The sequence below is a fragment of the Rattus norvegicus genome, chromosome 10 (assembly GCF_021556685.1).
Source record: "Rattus norvegicus strain SHRSP/BbbUtx chromosome 10, alternate assembly SHRSP_T2T, whole genome shotgun sequence".
NCBI classification, from domain to species: domain Eukaryota; kingdom Metazoa; phylum Chordata; class Mammalia; order Rodentia; family Muridae; genus Rattus; species Rattus norvegicus.
The window spans coordinates 105,001,874-105,025,972 of NC_141543.1; the positions used below are offsets into that span (position 1 = coordinate 105,001,874).

The 24,099-nt window shown below is 48.7% G+C and overlaps 3 protein-coding genes across 31 annotated transcripts in view; 1 reads left to right on the forward strand and 2 right to left on the reverse strand.

Moving 5' to 3' along the window:
• Window positions 1-670, reverse strand: part of Slc39a11 (solute carrier family 39, member 11) — a 409,809-nt gene extending 409,139 nt beyond the window's left edge. For all 6 annotated transcript variants that reach the window (XM_087570871.1, XM_087570870.1, XM_087570867.1 and 3 more), the window contains exon 1: window positions 404-670. The gene's annotated coding sequence lies outside the window, so the exon portion shown is untranslated. The remainder of the gene's footprint in view (window positions 1-403) is intronic.
• On the forward strand, window positions 1-12,860 carry Cog1 (component of oligomeric golgi complex 1). Of its 9 annotated transcripts, none has more exons than XR_015630692.1 (16): window positions 1-337; window positions 2,541-2,782; window positions 3,165-3,346; window positions 3,480-3,650; window positions 5,521-5,677; window positions 6,626-6,836; window positions 7,519-7,910; window positions 8,227-8,307; window positions 8,571-8,717; window positions 8,943-9,104; window positions 9,829-9,956; window positions 10,570-10,678; window positions 11,410-11,519; window positions 11,601-11,679; window positions 12,110-12,144; window positions 12,666-12,860. XR_015630692.1 is itself a non-coding variant. In XM_087572501.1 (15 exons), the coding sequence occupies exons 1-14, from the start codon at window positions 23-25 to the stop codon at window positions 12,122-12,124; spliced, it is 2,817 nt and encodes a 938-aa protein (XP_087428627.1). In that variant the 5' UTR covers window positions 1-22; the 3' UTR covers window positions 12,125-12,144; window positions 12,666-12,860.
• Window positions 11,768-24,099, reverse strand: part of Vcf1 (VCP nuclear cofactor family member 1) — a 20,828-nt gene continuing 8,496 nt past the window's right edge. For 4 of the 16 annotated variants that reach the window (XR_015630985.1, XM_087574095.1, XM_087574096.1 and 1 more), the window contains 3 exons: window positions 23,262-23,354; window positions 21,798-21,960; window positions 11,768-13,999 (listed from right to left, as the gene is read on the reverse strand). Coding sequence is in view for 14 of the 16 variants with exons in the window: in XM_087574095.1 (XP_087430221.1) it covers window positions 13,986-13,999; window positions 21,798-21,960; window positions 23,262-23,354 (270 nt within the window). In the remaining 2 variants the exon portion in view is untranslated. 16 annotated transcript variants of the gene reach the window in all.

Consider the following 24,099-nt stretch of genomic DNA (forward strand, 5'->3'; position numbering starts at 1 on the left):
GGCGGATCCCTGGTTTAGCACCATGGCGGCGGCTACCGCCTCCTCCGCGCTGAAGCGGCTGGATTTGCGCGATCCCAACGCACTCTTTGAGACTCATGGAGCGGAGGAAATCCGCGGGCTGGAGCGCCAGGTTCGAGCCGAGATCGAGCACAAGAAGGAGGAGCTGCGGCAGATGGTGGGCGAGCGGTACCGCGACCTAATCGAGGCGGCGGACACCATTGGCCAGATGCGCCGCTGCGCGGAGGGGCTGGTGGACGCCGTGCAGGCCACCGATCAATACTGTGCCCGCCTCCGCCAGGCTGGCTCCGCGGCGTCCCGGGTCCCACGGGCCCCGCAGGTCAGTCCGGGATCCGAACCCGCCACGTCCCACCGCCCCCGCTGCCCGGCGGACCCCACCCCTCACCTTCCGCCGGAGGAGCCCGCCCCTCACGCCGCTGTGTGCTTCTGGGAGGCGTCTGCGGCCCTTCCTCGGGACGCTGGTCCGCTGCCGAAAAGTCAGCCGGCCTTTTGCTCCAGGATCCTTCCCGGATTTCCGGACGATTCCCTCGCCTCCTGTGGGTTCCCTGCGCTCTCCTTCCCTTTCAACTGAAAACGCCAGGGGTCTCTCGACAGTCACTCACTCCTTCCTGTCAAAGTCATTCATTCTTTACCCAACCCTGCTCCCGAGCCTGGAGAATTGGGGGAGGGTAGCCTCAGCCGTCAGGCCCTCCCCCTTTTAATAGGTGAACAGTTTCATTTTAGGCAAGGAAGGCTGGTTTAGAATATTCAGGCCATCCTGACGCCCTTCCCTGAAAGATTAAAGACCAGATGCAGAATGATGAGGTGGGAAGCTCATCCTAACGTAGGGTGTTGTCCTAGGGATGAGCAGAGGACACAGGAGGGTGAATAGTTTTAACCTAGAAGAACTTACTGTAACAGCAGAAGAAATTGCAAAAGCACACTAACTAACCCTCATGTGGCACTAGCTTTCTCGTGCTCCCTGAGTGTCAAAAAACCCAAGCAAAAGGACTAGGGCAGTATAATGAAAGTGGCCGAAGAAGGTTGGAACTATATCGGCCTAATCTATACATTAAATACAGTTCCCTTCTCAAACGGACAGACTTAGCTGGCTAACTTTCAGCTGTGTAGGCCTGGTTTTAGAAATGTATTGATTTTCATAGTTATGGCTGATGCATTTCTGGGGGAACACCCTCTCCGCTCAAATCAAACAGGAGCCTCCCAATCTTTTCTTGACGTTTGCATTCTAATTAAATAAATCCATGGGAAGTTGAATTTTAATATGAATAATTTAGAATGGCAGCAGAAGGGCTGGACAGGTGGCTCAGTGGTTAAGGGCACTGACTGCTCTTCCAGAGGTCCTGAGTTCAAACCCCAGCAACCACACGGTAGCTCACAACCATCTGTAATGAGATCTGATGCCCTCCTCTGGTGTGTCTGAAGGCAGTGACTGTGTACTCATATATAATAAATAGATCTTTAAAAAAAAAAGTCTAGTCTGAGGTTAAACTTTAAAAAGGTTGGAAGTAGAAAATAGTTTAGCATAAAGCTGATTAATCACCAAAATAATTATGTCCATTTAACATAATAGTTCTGAAGGAAGAAGCACGTTAGGTGGGGCTCCTCCTCAATGGGGACAACTATGTAGAACATTGACGTCTCTGGCCAGCTATGCTGCTGGAACAAAATACTTAGCACTGGATGGTTCATAAAGAATAGATACTCATTTTCCCGCAGTCATAGGCTTGGGAAGTCCGAGATCAAACTTAGCATCTGATGTCTGTTGAGGACCTGCTTGCCTCACATAGATGGGGAAAGAGCACAAAAGAGCCTGAGCTAGTCCCCCTCCTTTACCTGCACCCCTACACCCCACTAATGGAGACAGAATCGATGTCAAAGGGCAGATGAGAAGCCTAAAGACTCAGCCAGATGAAGATCTGGTGCAGGGGTGGTAAAGAAAGGTCAACAAGAAATCTGTGGTGACCTTGAAGAGAAAGGAGAGGGAGGAGGACGCTTGTATGAAGGCTCCCTCCCACTGGATGACCAGATGGCAAGATGCCCCTCCCACCCACCGATAACCAGATGGCGAGATGCTGGCCCCTGTCAGACCTCAGTGCCCTGCAGGCTGAGTAGTGTAGCTTAATTGAAACTTGAGAGTTTGGTGGGGTTTTGTGTTTGTTTGTGTTTGTTTTGTTTTTTAAGACAGGGTTTCTCCGTGTAGTCCTGGCTGGTCTAGAACTCGCTATGTTGACCAGGTTGACTTCTAACTCACAAGACAGCCACCGGCCTCTGCCTCCTGAGGGCTGAGATTAAAAGTGTGTGCTACCGGGGTTGGGGATTTAGCTCAGCGGTAGAGCGCTTGCCTAGCGAGCACAAGGCCCTGGGTTCGGTCCCTAGCTCCAAAAAAAAGAAAAGAAAAAAAAAAAAAAGTGTGTGCTACCACCCATGGCAAAGCTTCAGATCTTAAACCGTGTCTCCCCAACTGTGTAAACGGAGCTATGCTTTCTGTTCGTTTGCTCTCATGACGGTCTTCTGCCCTGCAGCCACATCCCCCGTCCGAGAAGTTCTACAGCATGGCCGCCCAGATTAAGCTGCTGCTGGAGATCCCAGAGAAGATCTGGAGCTGCATGGAAGCCTCTCAGCACCTCCAGGCCACACAGCTCTACCTGCTGTGCTGCCACCTGCATAGCCTGCTGCAGCTGGACTCCTCTAGCTCCAGATACAGCCCCATCCTCTCGAGATTTCCCATACTCGTCCGCCAGGTGGCAGCAGCCAGCCACTTCCGGTAAGTTTGGTAGCCCGGGACCTCACTGACCCCCTACAGTAGCCCAGGGTTCTGCCTGTCTTCTTTTCTTTCTTTCTTTCTTTCTTTCTTTCTTTCTTTCTTTCTTTCTTTCTTTCTTTCTTTCTTTCTTTTTTTTTAAAGATCTGTTTATTTATTTTATGAGTACACTGCCACTGTCTTCAACACACAAGGAGAAGATTCCATTACAGATGGTTGTGAGCCACCATGTAGTTGCTGGGATTTGAACTCAGGACCTCTGGAAAAGCAGTCAGTGCTCTTAACCGCTGAGCCATCTCTCCAGCCCCTCTGCCTGTCTTTTCTTATACACTGAGGCACTTCACCTCAAATGTTAGCTACTCCCTGATGATCTTTGTCTTTCTAGGTCAACTATTTTGCACGAAAGCAAGATGCTGCTCAAGTGCCAGGCTGTGTCGGACCAGGCTGTGGCTGAGGCTCTCTGCTCCATAATGCTCTTGGAGGAGAGCTCTCCCCGGCAAGCCCTCACAGACTTCCTGTTGGCCAGAAAGGCAACTATTCAGACACTCCTGAACCAGCCTCATCACGGTGGGTATGCTTTGCTCAAAAATGTGATTCTTCAACAGGGAATGGAGCAGCGTGTGCCGAGGGAGCCTGAGGCCCCGTTCTGAGGCCTTGCCGACGGGTACTATTTGCAAGAGGGTGTGCCTTCTTCTTACAGGTGCTGGCATCAAGGCCCAGATATGCTCTTTGGTGGAGCTGCTGGCTACCACTCTGAACCAAGCACATGCCCTTTTCTACACGCTGCCAGAAGGTGTGCTACCCGACCCCTCCCTGCCCTGTGGCTTGCTCTTCTCTACCCTGGAGACGGTCACAAGGCAGCATCCCACTGGTGAGCCTATAACCTTTTCCCTCATTCAACTGATCTGCCATTTCCCAGTTACTGCGACATACTCTGGGGATAAATCAGGGAACCGGGAAGATTCAGACCCCTGCCTTGCGGCGGACGTCATAGCTTAGTTGTAAAAGGAGGTGCTGAACCTTCAGAGGTGCACACAGGTTGCTCTTTGGCGTCAGCCATAGTCATTGCTTAGGGACCCAAAGCCAAGGAGGACTTCCCTGGGAGTTAAACCAAAAGCTGAAGGTTGAGAGGAGTTAAGTGAAGAAGGGAAGAGAGCTCCACGCAAAACGAAGATAGGTCCCGAGTCCTGAGATGAGGGTGTTATACTGTAACTGAGGAGCTGAAGTGCCAGCAGGTTTGAGGGGGTTCTAGAACGAGGGGAGGATCTAGAGAGAAGAGGGCCGCAGCGTGGCCAGGGGTCAGGGAAAGTCAGCTGAATGGGCCGGATGTGGGGGGCTGGACTTTATTCCGAGATCAGGGTATCCTTCCATGTCCTTGCAGGTTTAGCGTGCTCCCTCTGCCACATGTCCCCTGCACCCATACTTCTTTGGAGTAGCATTTTCCCAGCTATAATTAAATGTGTACGTGGCAGTGGTGTCCTGCAGGGCAGAGAGGTGCTGAGAGCTAACTGAAGGCTGTCACCATGGTCCAGGGTCAGACATAGGACGAGGACTTGGGCTAGAAGGGAGCCATAGAGATGAAACTGAGGGGCCAGTCGATCTCTGTTGAGAGGACTGGACATGAAGGGTCGGCTGGGGAGCAGGTGGAAGGGAGGTGTCCACGTTAACTAGAAGAGGAACTGGTCTGGGGATTGGGATGGGTTTACATGGGGCTGAGGAGTGAGCAGGTGTCCCCAGAGACACCCACCTGCAGCATCCCTGCGGGCGGCAGCATTTGTAGCCACAGGGATGGATCAGTGAGCAAAGAGAATGGGACAGACTCCTGTAGTAGAGGAGCTGCAGGGTCAGAGGAACCATCAGCAAAGGAGGCAGCCGAAGGAAGAAAGGAAGGGGGTACAGGATCATTACTACCAGGGCTCGTCTTTGAGTAAAATCCCTGTCTTATGCTTTGAGACACACACACACCCCTCCGCCCCCATGCTGGGATGTTTTTATTCATCCCTTTCGTGAAAGGTGAGTCCTGAAGGACCTGCCTCAGCATAGAAAACGGATGTGCAAACCCTCAGCGGCCTCTAGAGAGTACCTGCCCCGAAAGGCACTGCCCAAGGAGCGCTGCTGCAGCCTGCAGGATGACCAGGAGACTCAGCGGGCAGGACAGGTTGCCAGTGGTTGATCCCTTAGGTCTTCGAGTGACCTTGGATGCTAAGGGAAGGGGAATGAATAGCTTACACTTCTCTCTGGCAGCTTAAGCTCTGTCATTAAAATGCCATGACTGGTGGGCACAGGGGCATTCATCTGTAGACCCAGTTACTCAGTTGTCTGAAGCAAGAGGACCACTGGGGCTCTTGGAGACCAACCTAAGCACATGGCAAGACCCCACCTCAAACACCCACACCCACACATTCGGGGGGGCACACGTGCAAGTGCACACACACGGACTCACACAGAAGATTTCACAGCACTCCTCCCTCCCTTCCCCCCCCTCCCTCCCTCCCGCCCTCCCTCCCGCCCTCGCTGGCCCTCCTCTCTCCTCCTGGCCAGAACAGCAGAGTGTGGGGAGGCTGTCACGCACAGGGACTGACACCCCCTGTACTTCCTCTATCTAACCTTTGTCCAGTTTGACCCACCTTCTCAAGGGTGGGTGACACAGCTAGGTTTCTGGGAATTCCCTCCTGAGTTTGTAATCCTTAAAATGCCGTTCAGAGCCCAGCCCGGATTCTTCTCACTTGGCTTTTCTCTAGGAAAGGGCATCAGTGCCCTACAAGGGGAGATGAAGCTGTGCAGCTGGTTCAGACACCTGCCAGCCTCCGTTACCGAGTTCCAGCCAGCACTGCGAACCCTCGCACATCCCATCAGCCAGGAGTACCTGAAGGGCACGCTGCGGAAGTGGATCGACATGTAAGCAGCCAGAAAGCACCCCGGAGGCCTGACCTGCACGCACCTGGGAGGCCATAAGCTGCTTCCAAGTCATGGGGTAAAATGTGTCACTCACTCAGGGTACACAGCTGCGTTTGGACTGAGAATCAGGAAGCTGTTTTTTCCCCGAGGGCTAGACAGAAGGCTCAGCAGTTAAAGAGCATTTGCTCTTCTTCCAGAAGACTTGGGTACAGTTCCCAGAGCCCATACGGGGTGGCTCACATCCACCTACCTGACTCCAACTCCAGGGGGAGCTGTTGCATCTGACCTCTGAGGGCACCTCCATTCGTGTATAGTCACCTGCACACGCACGGGGGGGCGCGCGCGCACACACACACACACACACACACACACACACACACACACACACATACACTCGCCATAATTTTTTTTCCAAAACAGTTAAGTAGAGGCTTTTCTCGAGTACCTAATACTCTGAGCTCTTGTTTAATGTGTTGGCTCTAAAGCCGTGCCATGAGGCACTGGAAAGAGTTGGCCCGCTGAGAGTACTACAGACTCCCAGCGCCTGTCCAGCTAGAAATGTGCTGACATACTCAGGTCAGAGGTTTCAAATGGAGTCCTAAGAATTTTTCTTAATGATGTGAAAACCACAAACGAAGGCCAGGTGTGCTGGCACACTCTTCAATCCCAGCATTCCAGAAGCAGAGGCAGACAGATCTCTGAGTTTGAGGCCAGCCTGGTCTACATATCAAGTTCCAGACCAGCCAGAAACACATAGCCAACCTTTTTTTTTTTTTTTTTTTTTTTTTTTGGTTCTTTTTTTTCGGAGCTGGGGACTGAACCCAGGGCCTTGCGCTTCCTAGGCAAGTGCTCTACAACTGAGCAAAATCCCCAACCCCCATAGCCAACCTTTTAAAAAAAGAAACAACCCAAAACATCAGAAATCCAAGGAAAGTGGTCTTGTTACAGGTGCAGTGAAGACATTAAAAATGGGATCGGCAATCTGCTTATGTACGTGAAGAGCATGAAAGGTCTGGCAGGCATCAGAGACGCCATATGGGATTTGCTTACCAACGAGTCTGCCAGCCACAGCTGGGAGGTGGTGTGTCAGCGGCTTCTGGAGAAGCCGCTCTTGTTCTGGGAGGACCTGATGCAGCAGCTCTTCCTGGATCGGTTACAGGTACAGTGGGCATCACTTGGGCCACCTCACACCCAAGCCTGTGTGGCCTTTTGACTGTGTTAAAACCTCCCTTGTTTATTGAACGTTTTCTTTCCCCATTTCTTACCAAATCTAGATTTCCTACAAGTTAAAAGACATAGCAGGCTGCTGTCGGGCCCCCCCTGGGATGCTGTCTCTGCCCTTTGCCACACTGTGTTGACAGTATTGGTTGTTTTTCTCATCTGTGACCAAATAGCTGACAGAAATAACCTGAGGAACAATGTATTGTTTTAGCTCAGAGTTGTGAGAGTTCAGTGCACGTCACTTGGCTGTTTTGGAGCCTGTGGTGAGACACAACTCGTGATCAGAACATGTGGTAAAGCCTCTTAGCCTCATGGCAAACAGGGAGCAGATGGGATGGGGGTTGGGGAAGAGGGACAGATCCATATCCTCAGAACACACCCCAGAGTGCTTGCTTTAGTTAAGCCCACTCCAAAAGTTGCTACGACCTCCCTAAGTAGTGCCACCAACCGAGACGAAGCTGTTAACACCTGAACCTTTGTGGGCGTTTCAGAGTCAGGCTTTAAACAGTCACTATGAGTGTCGTAGGGAATGTTCTGAGTGCCAGGATAAATGGCCATTTCAACTCATTTGGAGATTTCCATAAAGTGTGATGGCTAAACTCGGCTCTCGTTCTCCATAGACGCTGACCAGAGAAGGCTTTGACTCCATCTCCAGCAGCTCCAAAGAGCTCCTAGTCTCAGCTTTGCAGGAACTGGAGGCCAACAACTCCACATCGAATAAGCATGTCCACTTTGAGCAGAACATGTCTCTCTACCTCTGGTCCGAGAGCCCCAACGACCTGCCTTCTGATGCTGCCTGGGTCAGCGTAGCAAATCGGGCTCAGTTTGCCAACAGTGGCCTCTCCATGAAAGCCCAAGCAATCAGCCCTTGTGTCCAGAACTTCTGTTCGGCCCTGGATTCGAAGCTGAAGGTTAAACTGGACGACCTCCTCGCCTACCTTCCCTCCAGTGACACCCCATTGCTCAAGGACACCACCCACACACACCAGGCAAAGACCTCCGCGTTTGATAGGTATGCAGACGCTGGGACTGTGCAGGACATGCTGCGCACACAGTCCGTGGCCTGCATCAAGTCCGTTGTGGGCTGCATCCAGGCAGAGCTTCGCGTCATTGAAGAAGTCACACAAGACCAAAAGGATGTCCTTCACAGCACCAAGCTGCATGCAGTTCTCTTCATGGCCAGACTCTGCCAGTCCCTGGGAGAACTGTGCCCTCACCTAAAGCAGTGTATTGTGGGAAAGTGTGGGGGTTCCGAAAAGCCTGCAAGGGAGGTGAGGGCTCTGAAAAAGCAGGGAAAGGGGAAAGCTCAAGATGTCCTCCCCGTGCAGGCCCAGTGGCAGGAAGTGAAGGAAGTCCTGCTCCAGCAGAGCGTGATGGCCTACCGGGTCTGGAGCGCAGCACTCGTGAAAGTGAGTCACAGGACTTCTGGGTCTCCCACCAGTCTTGCTGCCCTAGTGAGGTTTAGAGAGAAGTAATGCTTACTTCATAGCAGCCTCACCATGGGCCAGGCAGCTCGGATGTGAGCTCTTTCCGATCCCTCAGCCCAGATTCCACAGCATGTTTCCCTCTTCCCAAGCTAGACTGGGAACCCTGCTTCTCGCTCTTGAGTCAATACCGCAGTCTTCTGCCAAGGCCTGGGGAACTAACGTGGCTCCTCTCTTTTCCCCATCAGGTTCTCATTTGTGGATTCACCCAATCATTGCTTTTAAGTGATGCTGGTTCAGTCCTGGCTACTGCCACCAGTTGGGATGAACTAGAAATTCAAGAGGAGACAGAGTCTGGTAGCAGTGTCACATCAAAGATCCGCCTCCCCACGCAGGTGAGTTCTTCCCACTGTCACGGGTACTTGGGCAGCAAGAGGGAGCAAACTGCTGTGGGGAAGCAGAATGGTTTTGGAAAGCCATTCCCATTACGTATATTCTGAGGAACAGCTGAGTGGTACAGGTAGATGCTTAACTGGAGAGAGGTCAGGGTAAATGTCGTTAGTGAGGGACACATGTGGCCTGCTGGATACAGTTAGCAATGTGGTGTTCTGATCTTTCAGCCGTCCTGGTACGTACAGTCCTTCCTGTTCAGCTTATGCCAGGAAGTTAATCGGGTTGGAGGCCATGCCTTGCCAAAGATTACCCTACAGGAGATGCTGAAGACCTGCATGGCCCAAGTCATCGCCGCCTATGAGCAGCTCACAGAGGAAAACCAGATAAAGGTGGGTATCCAAACAGACCTTTGGCTTGGATTTGGGCGGTTTGTTTAAAGGGTTCAGAATCGTATTGCCCAACCCAGGCCCATAAACATGCCCCGAGTTCTCAGGAGAGGACTCGCCTCTGCAGGCTGACTTTTCTCAAGGTCAAATGGCTCAAGTTCATTAGGACTGGTGGATGGGGTAAAAGCTTTCACAGTAAAAGGGGCCGAGTTTTGGCCCCAGCACCACCATTTGCTCACGCAGACTCTGAGCAAGTCTTTAACCTCCCTGATCTACTCAGGATCAACTGTAAGGTGAGAGTGAGGGATGGCGGAAGCGATGGCACCAAAAGGTTCCCTTTAGGGTGGGTAGGTCCTAGCCTCTCGGCCTCCACGGCACCTTTGAGCTTTCCCTGTGTTCACTGGGAACATCTAAAGGCAGGGCCAGTCCTAACTTGAGAGAAGAATTCGTTATCTCTTCTGAGCCTCAGAACTCACATACTTCTCTCTCCTTGGTCAAGGCCCTGCCTCTTTGCAAAGGCCACCTTCATCTAGGAGCCTGCCTTTAAGGGTTGTCTCTTCCATGCTCAGAGATTTTAAGACCAGGGTTCTATTTAACACTTTTGAGATGGACCTGGCCTTGTGGGACCAACAGCACCTTCTAAAAATGCACCAAGCTGTGTGCCAAGCAGAGCCTGCAGTGGAACCATGTAGGGAATCACTCCTCACCAGCCAGCCTTCACTTGCAGAAAGAAGGGACATTTCCAATGACCCAGAACCGAGCCCTGCAGCTCCTCTATGACCTACGCTACCTCAACATTGTTCTGACCAGCAAGGGGGAGGAGGTGAAGAGCAGCCGGAGCAAGTCCGACTCCAGGTGATCTTCCTACTGGGGCACCCCCTGGGCATTAATGGACAACACCCTACTTAGGAGGGTTTCTCTTGGGACTTTCCAGTTTTACAGTAGTGGGAGAGCAGAACATTCAGAAGCTTGTCCAGGCCAGCAGTAAAGAAACATGATCTTGCAGTGTGTTAAACACTAGTGCAGCCCTGAGGCCATGGTAAAGGAACTCACTCTAAGCTGTAGCACCATCTTAGTCCTTTCAGTCGTGTGTGTGTGTGTGTGTGTGTGTGTGTGTGTGTGTGTGTGTCTGTGTGTCTGTGTGTTGGTGTGTGTGTCTGTGTGTTGGTGTATGGCCACATCCTAAGCTAAAGACCATCTGAAGTCCCTTTCCAGAGATGCCCCCACATCCTGCACATCGATTGGGTTTCTCTTAAACAGCAAGTCACCGTGTAAGCAGTGGTTAAATAATACCTGGTGAATACATCCCACAGCTAGGTGAAGCCAGCAGAACCTGTCCTGTTTGCTCTCTAAGGACAGTAAGCAGAGGTGGAGTAATCCCCACCTCTGGGTTTCTGTCGTCGTGAATCCTGCCAGGTTGTTTCCTCTCTTGAAGTGTGTGTAGAATAATGTTTCTAACTCTCCTCAGAATAGAGAAGATGGCTGACAGGCTGGAGGCCCTCATTGACCCTTTTGACCTGGATGTTTTCACACCACATCTCAACAGCAACCTCAATCGCCTGGTGCAGCGAACTTCAGTAAGTTGGATCACAGCCATGCTCCGTGTAACCAAAGATGAGACCACAGTGTCTTGGATTCAGATTTACAAACATGCTAGAGTCCTCCAAACACAGGAGTGAAAAACAAAAGAATAGCCACTTCACAGAAAAGAATTAGGTAAAATGCCATCATTGGGACAGCCACATTGGAGATTAGGATTGGTGAAGTTTATTTCCACTGCCTCACACAAAGGAACACATCAGTGCCAATAGGATGGCTCAGTGTGTAAAGGAGGTGCCACTAACTGCCACCAACTTCAGTCCCCGGGACCCAGGTCTGACCTCTAAGTGCGTGTGGATGTGAATGGACAGACACATGTGTTCACTCTTCCATATGCTGTCTGTCTCTGTCTCACAGGCGTGTGTGCGTGCGTACACACACACACACACACACACACACACACACACACACACACAGAGTGAGAGTGAGGGCTGGGCACAGTGGCACATGCCTCTTTCCCAGCACTCAGGGAGGCAGAGGCAGATGGATCTCTAGAAGCTGGAGGCCAGCCTGGTCTATAGAGAGTTCCAGGACAACCAGGGCTACACAGGGAAACTGTCTTGAAAATTCAAACAAGAAAGGGAAAAAAAGTGTGACTTTTAGAAAAGAACTACATGGCTTTGAGATTTATGGAAACAGTGGTTGAAGAGAACCCACCAGAGGGTGACTCAGTCTGTGATGCTCACATGCCCCCATTTCTTACCTGCAGGTTCTATTTGGGTTGGTGACTGGTACAGAGAATCAGTTCGCCTCCCGGAGCAGCACGTTCAACTCCCAGGAACCCCATAACATACTGCCACTGGCCTCCAGTCAGATCAGGTAAGTAGCTCTAGAGGTCTGCCGGGCTCTGCCGAGCCCGATACCTGTTCCCCGAAATGAAATAATCTTTCATGTCTTGAGGTTTGGACTCCTTCCACTGAGCATGACAAGCACAAGAAAGGCCAGGGCAACCGGTCGGGGCATCGAAAGCCAAACCCAGGTCAGTGCCAAGAAGCTCTCGTGGTTCTCCAGCCCCCTCCCCGACCCCCACCAGCTCTTTTTCGAAATAACCACTTAAGCACCATACGTACAGCAATGCACTAAGGCTGCTTTTAATGGCGGCGCAGTAGAGAAGACAGGGTTCACTAGCTTGAGCTCATAGAAAGATACCCATTGACTCGTGCAAACACCTCAAAATAGAAATCTACCCAGAGCCAGACCCCAGGCTGTGAAAACCGCACAGCACACGATAGAGATGGCTTCTTGCATTTTGTGGGGTGAAAGAATGACTGTGCCCCAACACTGTGTTCAGAGCGTGGGAAGACCCTTTGTCTTCAGACGGTCTCACCTGTGCCTTTACTTGGGTGGGAGATGGGAAGAAACATGCTTCCTCACACACTGTTTTATTAATACATGTTTTGTTTCAGTAGGACGCCATCCATTAGGCCTGCCGGAGCCCTCCTGGGTATTTCTGGGTTGTGTTGTGTACATGTGTGCTTGACAGCGACAGCTTCACTTCTCATAGCACTGTTTGCCTTACTGTTAGAATTCCAGTAAAGTATCCTTTCCCACATTCCTTGCCAACAAACCCAGTAAGATCCTGAGTCCTCAGCAAACATCTGGTTTTAAAATCTGGAAAACAGTCCTGAAAGAAAAAAAAAAAACTACTTTCTGAACTCTGGGCTTCATGACAGTAGTTCCCATGTCACGGGGCCGGCCCTTCCATGCTGTGGCCCTCAGAGGAGCAGGCCATGGAAGGCACTGCATGTTCACTCCCCTCCTGGCATGGGCCTCCTTCACACTGCAACTGTGTCACATAGTAACCTGCTCTGGTCCAGTGTGTCCCTGTCAGATCCTCCTCTCTAGAGCCATCCCCACTCCTCAGCGCTGTTGCCTGTGCTGTGTGGCCTCTGAGTGGGGTGCAGTGAAGGGGACAGGCAGGAGGCTATGGGTGGATGCTTAAGGCACTTCCTCTTCTTCTAACAGCAGGTTGGCTCCCCGGCACTCTCCAGAGTAGGTGACCCAACGGCGCATCCTGGCTCTCTATTCAGACAGCTTGCAAGTGAGGAAGACGGCTCACCTGCACCTTCATTGTTCAAGCTCGCCTGGCTCTCTAGTATGACCAAGTAGCATGGAACAACGCCCAGGCTCTAAATAAACCCTACCGCACTGTTTGTCCTAGCGGTGCCTTTGCTCAGGTTTCTACACCACACCAATCTCTCCAGCTCCAATGATAAGAATGCGGCGGCCCCTGGCAGGGCCGGGTACCCGCAGGCATGAGTTAAACCTCTCTCCCTCCAGCTGTCGGGCAGCTTGCACTTGATCTGCACTGACCGCTGCCTTGGTCATGGGCACTGCAAGGAGCTAGCAGTTAAGCTGTTAATACACAAGTTCGTAAGACAGTTACTAGGTATTTCTTGACTTTGAGAACTGCACAATGTTCTCTATAGCGTCTAGGCTACAGACCAGAAAAAAATAGATATGGAAGTGATATTCTCCCCGGAAATTCAAATATAAAACAAAGACCACAACTAGGAAAGGGGCTTAACTTCCATGGTCTTCAGAGTGGGCAACTCTTCTGTTTCAAGGGAGAGCATTTCCACAGACATCTACATACTAAGAGGTAGTATGGCAGTTAACTTCAGTGCAACACTGAGCCAAGCTTCCTACATTTAGGGAGAAACTTACATTTTTTTTTCATGGAAACTAGATATTCTTTACTAGTTTATTGAATTAAAAAAGTTAAGATCCCACATTTTTTAAGAGGCTCTTTTACATACAGTATAGCATCTAAGTGACAGATGTGGAAATCAGTCAGATGAGACTTCCTCATACACTGCCATGATGTGGATCTGATGCCCTCTCTCAAAAGAATCCTATAAAAAATTGCTCCCAAGCCCCTCTGAAATCGCAATAGTGCAGCAAAACCCAAGTAAACAGCGCCTGCTGACCCGGTACTCAAATATAGACTGAAAGCCAACAGGCAGTTTTTTGTGTGTGTGTGCAACTTTTAAAAACAAATCATTAAGTTGAAATATCCAATCTGCACAGTGCTGTCCCTTCACAGAAGGCAAGAAACTGCCGGAGCATCATGTCGGAGGCCGGCCTCGGTGCTGTAGGCTGTGAAAGTGAGCCTCCTTCAGGGTCTGATTGATGTGGAAGTAAGGGCCTTGGCACAGTGCAGACTGCTCGGGCATCGGCTGGGGGGTACTGGGGCAGGATCCAGGGATGATGTGGCTCAGGCTGCTCTCTGGCCCACTGGCCCTGTCTGGGCTGTTGATGCTGCTGCTGCTGCTCCCACCGCTGTCACTGCTCGAAGACTGGAGGGGAAAGAAAAGACAGGGTCTTACCAGCCAGTCTTCCTGCAGAAGGCTTTACTGGGGCTTAAAATGAGACACCGTATAAGAGTTGTCTTTGTAATAGCTGAACAAAACTCCACTGTGCCTGTGTCCACGCTTTCATATCCACTCATCAATTAACAGTCACCTAAGATGACTTCATTCCCTCGCTGCTATGAAAACAACAATAAACAAATGTGTTAAGTGTTTCTGTGGCAGGACACAAAGTCCTTTGAGTACATGCCCAGGATATCTCTGGGCCAAATGGCAAGAAAAATTAACATAAAAAATTTGAAAATGGATGGATATAGAATTCTGATATGAATATCTATCCCAGACTTCATGTGGACAGTGGGCACAGCTTATGAAAGTAGAAGGGATCGTGAGAAAGGAAAAAGCTTTAAGTGAGATGGACGGAGTAACAGAACATGAGACAGGACAGTGGGAAGGGACTCCTGGGGACAACACGTTACAAGGAAGTGGTAAGAGAAAAACAACCCCTCAAAAGTAATCCCAAAATGCTATAAAGAAACGGTTCCTGTACGCATTCACAGATGCTGGCTTCACACACAACTACCCTGGCAGTAGGCGGTGGTAGGTATAACCAAGCATGAGCTTGGACCCCATATCTTCAACTGCACCTTACTCCTTTACCTCTCTGTGTGCTTGAACCATCCATCCCACCAATTCCAGTAATCAAAGGTGGCTCTCAGCAAAAAGACAAATATCAGCTACTGGCACAGGGTACAGAAAAGGTTATGCCCCATCCACAAACTCTAACACAGGTAACTGAAAACCTACACTGAATAATGCCCTATAACCACTTGGTACACAGACTACACTTACGAATCAGGCTGTCAATCTTGCTGCCACCACGTGGATGTGTGCCCAAGTAAGCACCATGTGTCCTCTAATGAGCATGACTTAACATTCACTCGTCTTAAAAGAAGCTACTCAGAAACCTCATCAAAGCAAGGCACACAGAGATATGTCTGCCCTTTGACACTAGGATTACAGCTGCCTCTCCTTTTTCTGGGAAGGAATTAAAAACTAAGGAAGGGGTGCAACCCTGAGCTGGTTTACAGTTTTGTCTGAAATTTGGCCCTTTGCTATATCCAATATATGTACCCGTTACAAAGGCATTTGCTTTGAAATGTTTACAACTGTGTAAAGTCTACCCACGAGAGAAGAGACTGGAAAGAAAACAGACCAAATAGTTAAAATGGGAAGATTACAGACACTTTTCCCTATCCTCTATCACTTTTTCTGTAAAGCCATTATATATTTCCATTATAAGCACAGATTTATAAAAGCTTCCAGATCTATACTTTCAAAGTGACTATTAAGTCCTAGCTCTGTGTACTAACATATATGTAATCAATCATCTGAAACAGCAAAATGCCTTTGCTCAGAAGCGGCCATTGGTGCACCTGAAACCCACTTGTCCGTAGGTGACTTGAACTGTCTCACACAGGCACATACCTAGTGATCACAGGAAGTGTCTATGCCATTAAAAATACAATTCAGAAAAGGATTCTAAGGAAGTCAGGTGGCAGGAATGGCTGGAGTTAATTTCCTTAAGTCTTAACTCAAAGCAAAACAAAGTGTACAAAGGCCTTTTCTAAGCTACCTTAACATCCTGGAATGGCTGCCTACACTTTAAGAAGGTCATGAATATTTAGATAGACCACCACCCTGGATAAAAACCTACCCACAGAGGGCTATTTCCTCTCAGTCTGCTTCCTTCACTGTTTTTTGTTACAGGCACTTCCTGAAAATTAAGGCAAGACTAGAATCAGTCTTTAGTCAAATTTGCATGCCAAATTATATGTAGTTCAAACTATAATAGCCAAAATGACTCTCTTCAGAAAAGATGAAAGTTCATTAACAGGTCAGAGGAGCTCTCCAGCTTTTTAAAAGAAGTTATTTAACTCACTGGTCCCACTGGGGTTTCCTGAGCAGCTGTCCCACTGTGTGGCACAGGCTGCCCTGGCATGCATAACGCTTCTCCCTCATGCCTCCACGGACAGGGATATCCCCCAAAAGTTGTTCTTTACACATACACAATAAGTATAATAAAACTTCTTTTAAAAGTAGCTTCTTTTCCCCCACACCCAAAGGGGCAGCACATTTGGACTCTGAGTTTTTAAAGAGAGGACACAAAGCTGGGTGGCTAGGGAAGTGGGGGCAGATCTGTGAGAAGGTGGAGATCAAACCCAACTGCAGAAAATTCTGAAAGAATTAATAGAAATATTTTAGTTTAAAAACAAACTATTATATACATACTATGAAATCAAAAGTCTGGAAGACACAGGTGGCAAAGCATTTAGAATTAGATTTTCTACATTATTTAACTACTTTATTTTCCTTTTTAAAAATTCTTCATGGGTGCATGCATGCATGCGTGTGTGTGTGCATGTGTGCTTGTGTGCACAACATTCATGCAAAGCCAGGAGGCCAGCAGAGGGCATCTGATGCCCTGGGAGTGGAGTTACAGATGGTTTGCAGCTGCCATGTTGGTGCTGGGAACTGACCAGGGCTGAAACAGCAGTAAGCAGCATTCAGTCATCTCTCCAGACCCAGTTATTTTATTTTCTTAAAAGAGTTTACTCAAAAAATAAACTTAGAGGGGGAAAAATAGCCACAGGTAGAGAATGTCACTACGACAGAGTACGGTCTTTAGTTACTTCCAGCTTCAAGACTGAGACTGAAAGAGCTACTGACCTGCTAATGAGATTTTAGGAAACCGTTTCACCTCCCTAACCACCAAGGACTGGAAGGCTTGCTGGCTGGAATACTCCTCCAGGAGATGCCTCTCATCAAGGTCTTCCATCCTTTAATGTTCCAGAAGAGGAAATGGGACAAGTGCTGCAAAGCCCCACCTGGAAGCCATCTGTAGCTGCATTGCCAGTCTCTGAGCACAAGTACCAAGTCGCCTGTGCTGTCTGCCCCCGCTGCCCTCCCAGCCACAGATGAAAAGCAAGATTCCCTCCCAGTCTGAAAATATGAAATGGGCAAGGACTGACCAAGCTCCTCTCACTGGGTGACGCTAACTTTTGGTACCAAGGCTGCAAGGGTGAACTATCCTTGTTACGCCTGTGTTTGAAAGACACTAAATTGTTACCAAAACTGGTGCCTGCCTTTTGCCAATTACACCCTCAGGAAAGCACTGGCCAGTCTGAAGAGCCCTGGTTTTGAAAACCTGAAGAAAAGGGGTCTCAAGTACAGGCAACCATTATATCCTCATAACCGCTGGCAGCACCATGCAGCCAGAAGGGCACTGTCCTTGGTAGAAATTGTGGAGTCCCTTGTGAGCTTCTGATGTATTTGCCAGACCACTAGTTGCTCTCATCCCTGTCTGCTATGTAAACAGACATGTGTGTCCGCTATAAGGCTGTCACCAGAGCTGCTCAGGCACTTGGTAAACATTTACTAAGTGCAGTCGGGAAAATGGTGGTAATGCATCCACAGATAACCAGAGTCTAAGACTATTGCCAGGAGAGAAATGCAGCAGTGCATGCTGGGTAAACATGGGAGAGGATTCTAAGGGTAGTTATTAGTCTATAAGCTAAACTTCGAATAGGCAGGAAATAACAAACCAGGAGAACCAGCATACTCAAAGAACAAATGGAAAAAGTGTCTTGAGGGTGACAAGTTCCCACTGTGGTATGGCTGGACTGTGTCATGGGCCGGTGAACCATAGAACACAGAAAGAGGTCATAGCCAGATACAAGAGCCTCTGAGGCACCAGCAGAGTTCTGAGTATTGGAGTCATGCTCTAGTTAGAATCGTAAGTTAGGATCCCAAGGATCTGCATGTGGTGAAGATGCAGAAAAAAGGTCCACTGAGGTTTCCTCATAAGGCTGAGCGGGAAGCAGACACAGGGACTAGAAATGTTGAAGGTGTATGTCACAACCCAGAGTGAGGCTGCAGAGCTCCAGAGGGAGATGGGCATACCCAGCTGACTAAGGACACAGGACAGCAGAAAGGACAGCAGGGATCAGGAAACACTTGCTGAATATCAACACCACTCTGCTCACTACCTGCAAGTTTTAGCTGAGTCAACAATGAAGCCAAGCAAGGAGAGGAAGGGAATGTTCCTGAAAAAACAACACAGGCTATAGACAAGCAGGGCAGGTGGGGATAGGGAAGGGGAAGAGAAAGCTGCAGATGGGTGAGTTAGGAAAGAGGGGGTGCAGATCAGAAGAGAACCATGTTCAGACCATGAACTGGAAAACCATCAATGGCCCCTGGGAACCTGGCAAGCTGTGACAGGCAGGAAGAAGGCATGATGCAGGAGCTGCAAAGCAGAGGAATGAATACACTAAAGAAGGCCATCTTTGTTTTCTCAAATTCCTCACCAGAGATGAAGAACCGCTGTTCCCCTGGGTAGGTTTTACCGGGCTGTGAAGTTAGTTTAAACGATAACGCCTTTACAGCACAGCAGAAACTAAACACCTCTAAATACTGTTTTCCACTCATAAGCTTTAGAAAGCTGCCCAAGCAAGCATATTAATTGTGGAGTCTCTCTGCTTCATAAAATCAAAACTAGGCCAGGCATGGCAGTACATGCCTGTAATCCCAGCACTCTGGAGATAAAAGTAGGAAGATCTGGAGTTTAAGGCTAGCCTGGGCCACCTCAGCTATAAAACTCTCAAGAAACAATTACAGGACAGAGAGACATCAAGCTAAAACAAGGATGGTGCTTCCTCCCTGATGGCTAGCTCACACACTGTTAAATGGTGCTGCTCAGGCTGCTGAGGGAGAACTGTTGTCAAGTCTTACTGGGCTGTGGCCCCTCCATGCCAGGCAAGAAGCACACACTGCTGCCAATAGCAGTGATGAGGAAATCAACCCCACAGCTGTCTGAGACCTACCCTTAGGGAAGGACTAAATAGGTACCATCCACACCTTCCACTGCTGGAGGCTGGGGAGGTTCTACACCTTGATGGGGAAGCTAAATGGACATGACATGGCCACCTAGCGCCAACCTCCATCATGCTATTACAGACTGGTTCATGGAAATCTGCTGTAGGCAAGTGGCAACGCCTCAAGGATCCCTCAGTCACACACAGGATGCCTATACCACCTCTTCCCTCACATCTTAGAAACTGGGAAGGAAAGGAGGAGCCAGAGGAAGTACAGTGAGTGAGTACATGTTTCTGAGTGTGGCAGTGTCTGTGCAGTTTTGATCTCACAGGAGCAGTGCTTACTGGTGCAAGACCTGGGCAAGCTCCGACGGGCTCAGGAGTAAAGGTACTTATTGCCATGCCAGACAGCCTGAGTTCAACAGCCAGGACCCATACAGTGTAAAGAGAAAACAAACTTCCATAAGTGTTCACTGTTCTGTGTAAATAAAGGTAATATTTAAAAGTTAAGCAACCCTAAGTAACCATCGAAAATAGTAAACCAAATAATAAATGAAGACAGAAAAGTAGGGGATGTTCTGAGAGAAAGGTTGGGATAAAGACCTTATGTGTACATGTGAAAATACCTTATGTGTACATGTGAAAATGCCACATGAAGTCTATTATGTATAATTAACATATGCTAACTAAAATAATCCAAACCAGAATGTGAGTATATTTATCATCTACAACATGCTTTCCCCCCTCTATCACAAAAGGAAGGGAGGGAGGGAGGGAGGGAAGGAGGGAAGCAAGCAAGGAGAAGGAAGGAGGGAAGGAAGAAAGGAAGGGTATATTATGGTTTTTACTGGTTGGTTGGTTTTGCTTTGTTTTTTAAGACAGGGTCTGGGCTGGAGAGATGGCTCAGAGGTTAAGAGCACTGGCGGCTCTTCCAGAGGTCCTGAGTTCAATTCCCTGGCACCCCATGGTGGCTCACAAGCGTCCTCTAAGGGAATGTGATGCCCTCTTCTGGCCTGCAGATGTATATGCAGCAGAACACCCATACATTAAAGATAGGGTCGTGCTATGCAGCCCTGGCTATCCTGGAGCTCACTATGTAGACCAGGCTGTCCTTGAACTCAGAGATCTGCCTGCCTCTGCCTTCTAGGTGTTGAGATTAATGGTGTGTTACCTATGCCCTGCCACTCCATCCATCTAGAAAAAGCATTTTAATCTTTAGGCCTTAGCTTCTCTTTATCCCTATCTCCACATTCACCAATGCTTTCACTTTCTATGAACCTACAAAGAAAACGCCCATGCACAATATGACGCACTCCTGTAATCCACATCAGAGAGGAAAGGCAACACCATCAGAAGTCTAAGGGCAGCCGTGGCTATCCCAAGATTCTATCCCCCTACCCCAAAAAAGGGTAATTTTCAAAATACCTTTACCACAGAGTTATAAACAACAGTCCTAGTTCCTCACCCAAGAGCTACTCAAACAGTTCTGGGTTTTGGCATGAACCTGCTACCCTACAAAAGATTCAAGATAGAGAAAAAGTGTGAGTTTTAGCTGGCCTGGGGCTCATGCCTGCAACCCCAGCACTTAGGAAGTGGAGGTAGGATCACAAAAAACAAGCTCAAGGGTAGGCTGAGCTACACAGTGAATTCCAGGTCAGCATGGCTGTCTCTGAGACATGTCTGTCTCAGAGATCTGAACTGAAATCCTGTCTTAGAAAAACAAAGCATGACCAAAGAGATGATTCCCACATGGTGGGGAGAGGAAGCTCCCAGTTGGCCTCTGACCTAGACACAGACACACTGAACAGACAATAAATAAATGCAAAAGAAATCACCCAATAAATCTAACTTAAAATCAAACGAGCACTTTAATATTAAAAGTAAGCCCAACCTGGAGCTGGAGAGGTAGCTCAGCAGTTAAAAGCACTGGCTGAGGGGTTGGGGATTTAGCTCAGTGGTAGAGCGCTTGCCTAGAAAGCCAAGGCCCTGGGTTCGGTCCCCAGCTCCGAAAAAAAGAAAAAAAAGAGAAAAAAAGGAGGAAAAAAAAAAAGCTGCTGTGGCAGAGAACTGGGGTTTCAATTCCCAGCGCCCACATGGTAGCTCACAACCTTCTGCAACTCTAGTTCCGGGGAAGCCTGGCAAAGTGACCTCTATACCACATGTACACAGACATGTATGCAAGCAAAACACTCCAACATAAAATGAAAGTTAAAGGCATCTTTTAAGGAGATTATGCTAAGCTATGCCAGGGATGTAGCTTAGCACTAGAGCATTGCCAGGCACACGCAAGGCCCTGGGTCCAATCCTACCTGGAAACGAATGACTCAGTGAGTGAGCTAGTGGATAAAGTGACAAATGCTGTACACGTTCCCACTGTCGCTCAACAGCCAGCCCTCCTCAGTTATGGCAGTGGGTGCACACTCTTGACCTTGAACATCTGGGCACCCCCACTTGTTATTTTGGGCACCCTTTAGACTCTCACTAACAACATTCTCATGGATCCATGTCAGCATCAGAATTCCTTCCTATTGTGAAGACAAGAGGGCACGGGCTGCTTTATGAAAGCCACTTGTTTCCTCACAGTGATGGCAAACATTGGGGAGGGAGGTACTTTGTACTCGGGAAGGCAGGTTTGCATGGGAGCATCTAGTGCAACTTGTCGACACTAAGTACACCCAGAGAGCATCACTCCTCCATGTGTTCAGTACAGCTCAAGGCAGCGAGAGCAGCTCCTGTGAAATAAAACTGCTTCCTTCCTAAGTCTGACACAGGCTCTTACACTTATACCTTGACTGGCCAAGAATTACCACCCCAATGGTTGGTCTCAAACTAAGGGTGACCCTCCTGCCTCAGCCTCCCAAGTGCTGGAATTAGACAAGCCACTCCACCTGCCTAATCTAGTCCATCTTTACCAGTCTCAGTGCATCCTCTAGAAGAGACAGCTGGAGGCGCTCGGAAGGTAAAAGTACTAGTTACTCTCACAGAGGACCAAGGTCCAGTTCCCTGCATCTCCATGGTGGCTCGAAACCATTCAAACTCCGGTTCCAAGGATTCCAATGCCTTCTTCTGACCTTCCTGGGCACCAGAGACACATGTGATGCACATATACAAAGGCAAAACATGCATATAAAACATTTACATAAAATAAATACACCATTAAAAGGAAGGAAAGAAAGGTTGAGTGAAAAAGAAAACACAGTTGTCTTTATACAGGATTCATATAAAGAATAATACAAGTTAATAAGTCACTTCCTGTTTTGCTCACTGAAGAGAGAGGCATGCCTGACTTAGGTGCTATTTGGGCTCATTAAGAATGGTTAAAAACTATTCTTACACTAGCAAACTACACCTCAATTTAAAAAGAGGATCAGGGGCTAGGGGAATGGCTCAGTTGGCAAAGTGCCTGCTGTGTGAGCCTGAAGACCCAGTGTGTATCCCAGCACCCACATCACACTCTGGGCACAGTGGCATCTGTAATCCCAGGTGACGACTCTGAGGAGGTGGAGACAGGAGGAACCTGAGGGCTTGCTGTCCAGCCAATTTAGCCAACATGGCAAGCTGCAGGTTCGCTAAGATTCTGACTCAAAAAATAAGGTGGAGCGCCAGCAAGATGGCTCAGTGGGTGAAGGTGCCTGCTGTGCCGGCCTGGCCAGCCCAGTTTGAGCCCCAGAACCCATGTAAAGGTAGAAGGAGAGTCGTCACCACTAAGTTGTCCTCTGACTTCCAAACATGCAGCATGACATGCACATCATTCGTACAAATAATAACTTTTCAAGTTAACACCAAGTGGACAGCAGTGGAAGAAAACCACCTCAGCCTTAGGCATCCATGCATGTACACATGATCCACACAGCAGACGGAGGAGAATCCTAAAGCTTAAGTCGTTAACTCTCTAAGTCACTGGAGTTAAAATTCAAGTCCTCAAATACTAATTAAGGATTTTGAAAGGAAAAAAATCCCAATCTCTTTGCTTTTCCTTGTCAACCCCTCACCCTGCATTCCTACCATATCATACTATTTACTTGGGAATTTTTCCAGGTGAAGGAATTCTGCTTCTGTGACTGCAGAGAAGCCTAAGAGCTGGCTGCTCCTGGCTATATTTAGCAAAGCCCATCTGAACTGGCATCTGTCATCTGAAAGCAGTTCATTCCAGTTGGGGATGAGTGGGTCTAAGGCCAGGAGCTACGGCGCAAGGCCTCTTCTACTGCCCAGCAGCCATGCTATTTTTCTGTGGCCCAATTTCTCCACCTGCGTGCAAAGGGCCTACTAAAATGAGAGGAAGAAAATGCAGAGCAAAGCCTCTCCCTGCAGAGCAAGTCTCTAAGTCTGGCCTCACAGCCCTTCACTCAGAATATCAAGGCAGAGGCGTCTGCTACCTCCAGCTTTCCGACAACAAAGCCTGTGATCCAGTGTAGCAGCTGCAGGTGAGTCAATGCCACAAGTGATTTCCGGGAGTGGCCAACTATTACCTAAGGCAGAAGAGAGTAAGCCTTAGAAGTTCATCTTAGGTAGTGATATTAAACAAATGCCTTCCAAATGAAAACAAGCTACCAGAAAAGGAACTCTAAATTATTTTAATATTTCAAGAAACACCCAGGAATGGGCTGGAGAGCTGGCTCAATGGTTAAAAGCACTGACTGCTCTTCCAGAGGTCCTGAGTTCAAATCCTAGCAACCACATGTAGCTCACAACCATCTGTAATGGGATCCGATGCTCTCTTCTGGTGTGTACTTATACCACAAGTAATGGTGATGCACACCTTTAATTCCAACACTCAGGAGGCAGAGGCAGATTGATCTCAGTGAGTTCAAGGCCAGCTTGGTCTACAAAGCAAGTTCCAGGAAAGTCAGGGCTGTTAGAGAGAAACCCTGTCTTGAAAAACAAAACAAAATGAAACAAGCAACAACAAACGATAAAGCCTCATGTAGTGGTACATACTTTTAACCACACACTTTGGAGACAAAGGCAGGTAAATCTCTTCAAGTTCAAGGCCCACCTGGTCTACACGCTAAGTTCCAAGTTAACAATTACACAGGGAAACCCTATCCACCAGTACCAAAAAAGAAAAAAGAAAAACAAAAACTCACAACAAAACAAAAACCCTAATACTAAAACATGTGCGCTTAAAATAAAGCAGAGGGGCTTAAGGCATGGCCCAGCACCTGAGAATGCTTATTGCCTTGAGAGGACTGAGAACCCAGGTTTCGGTTCCCC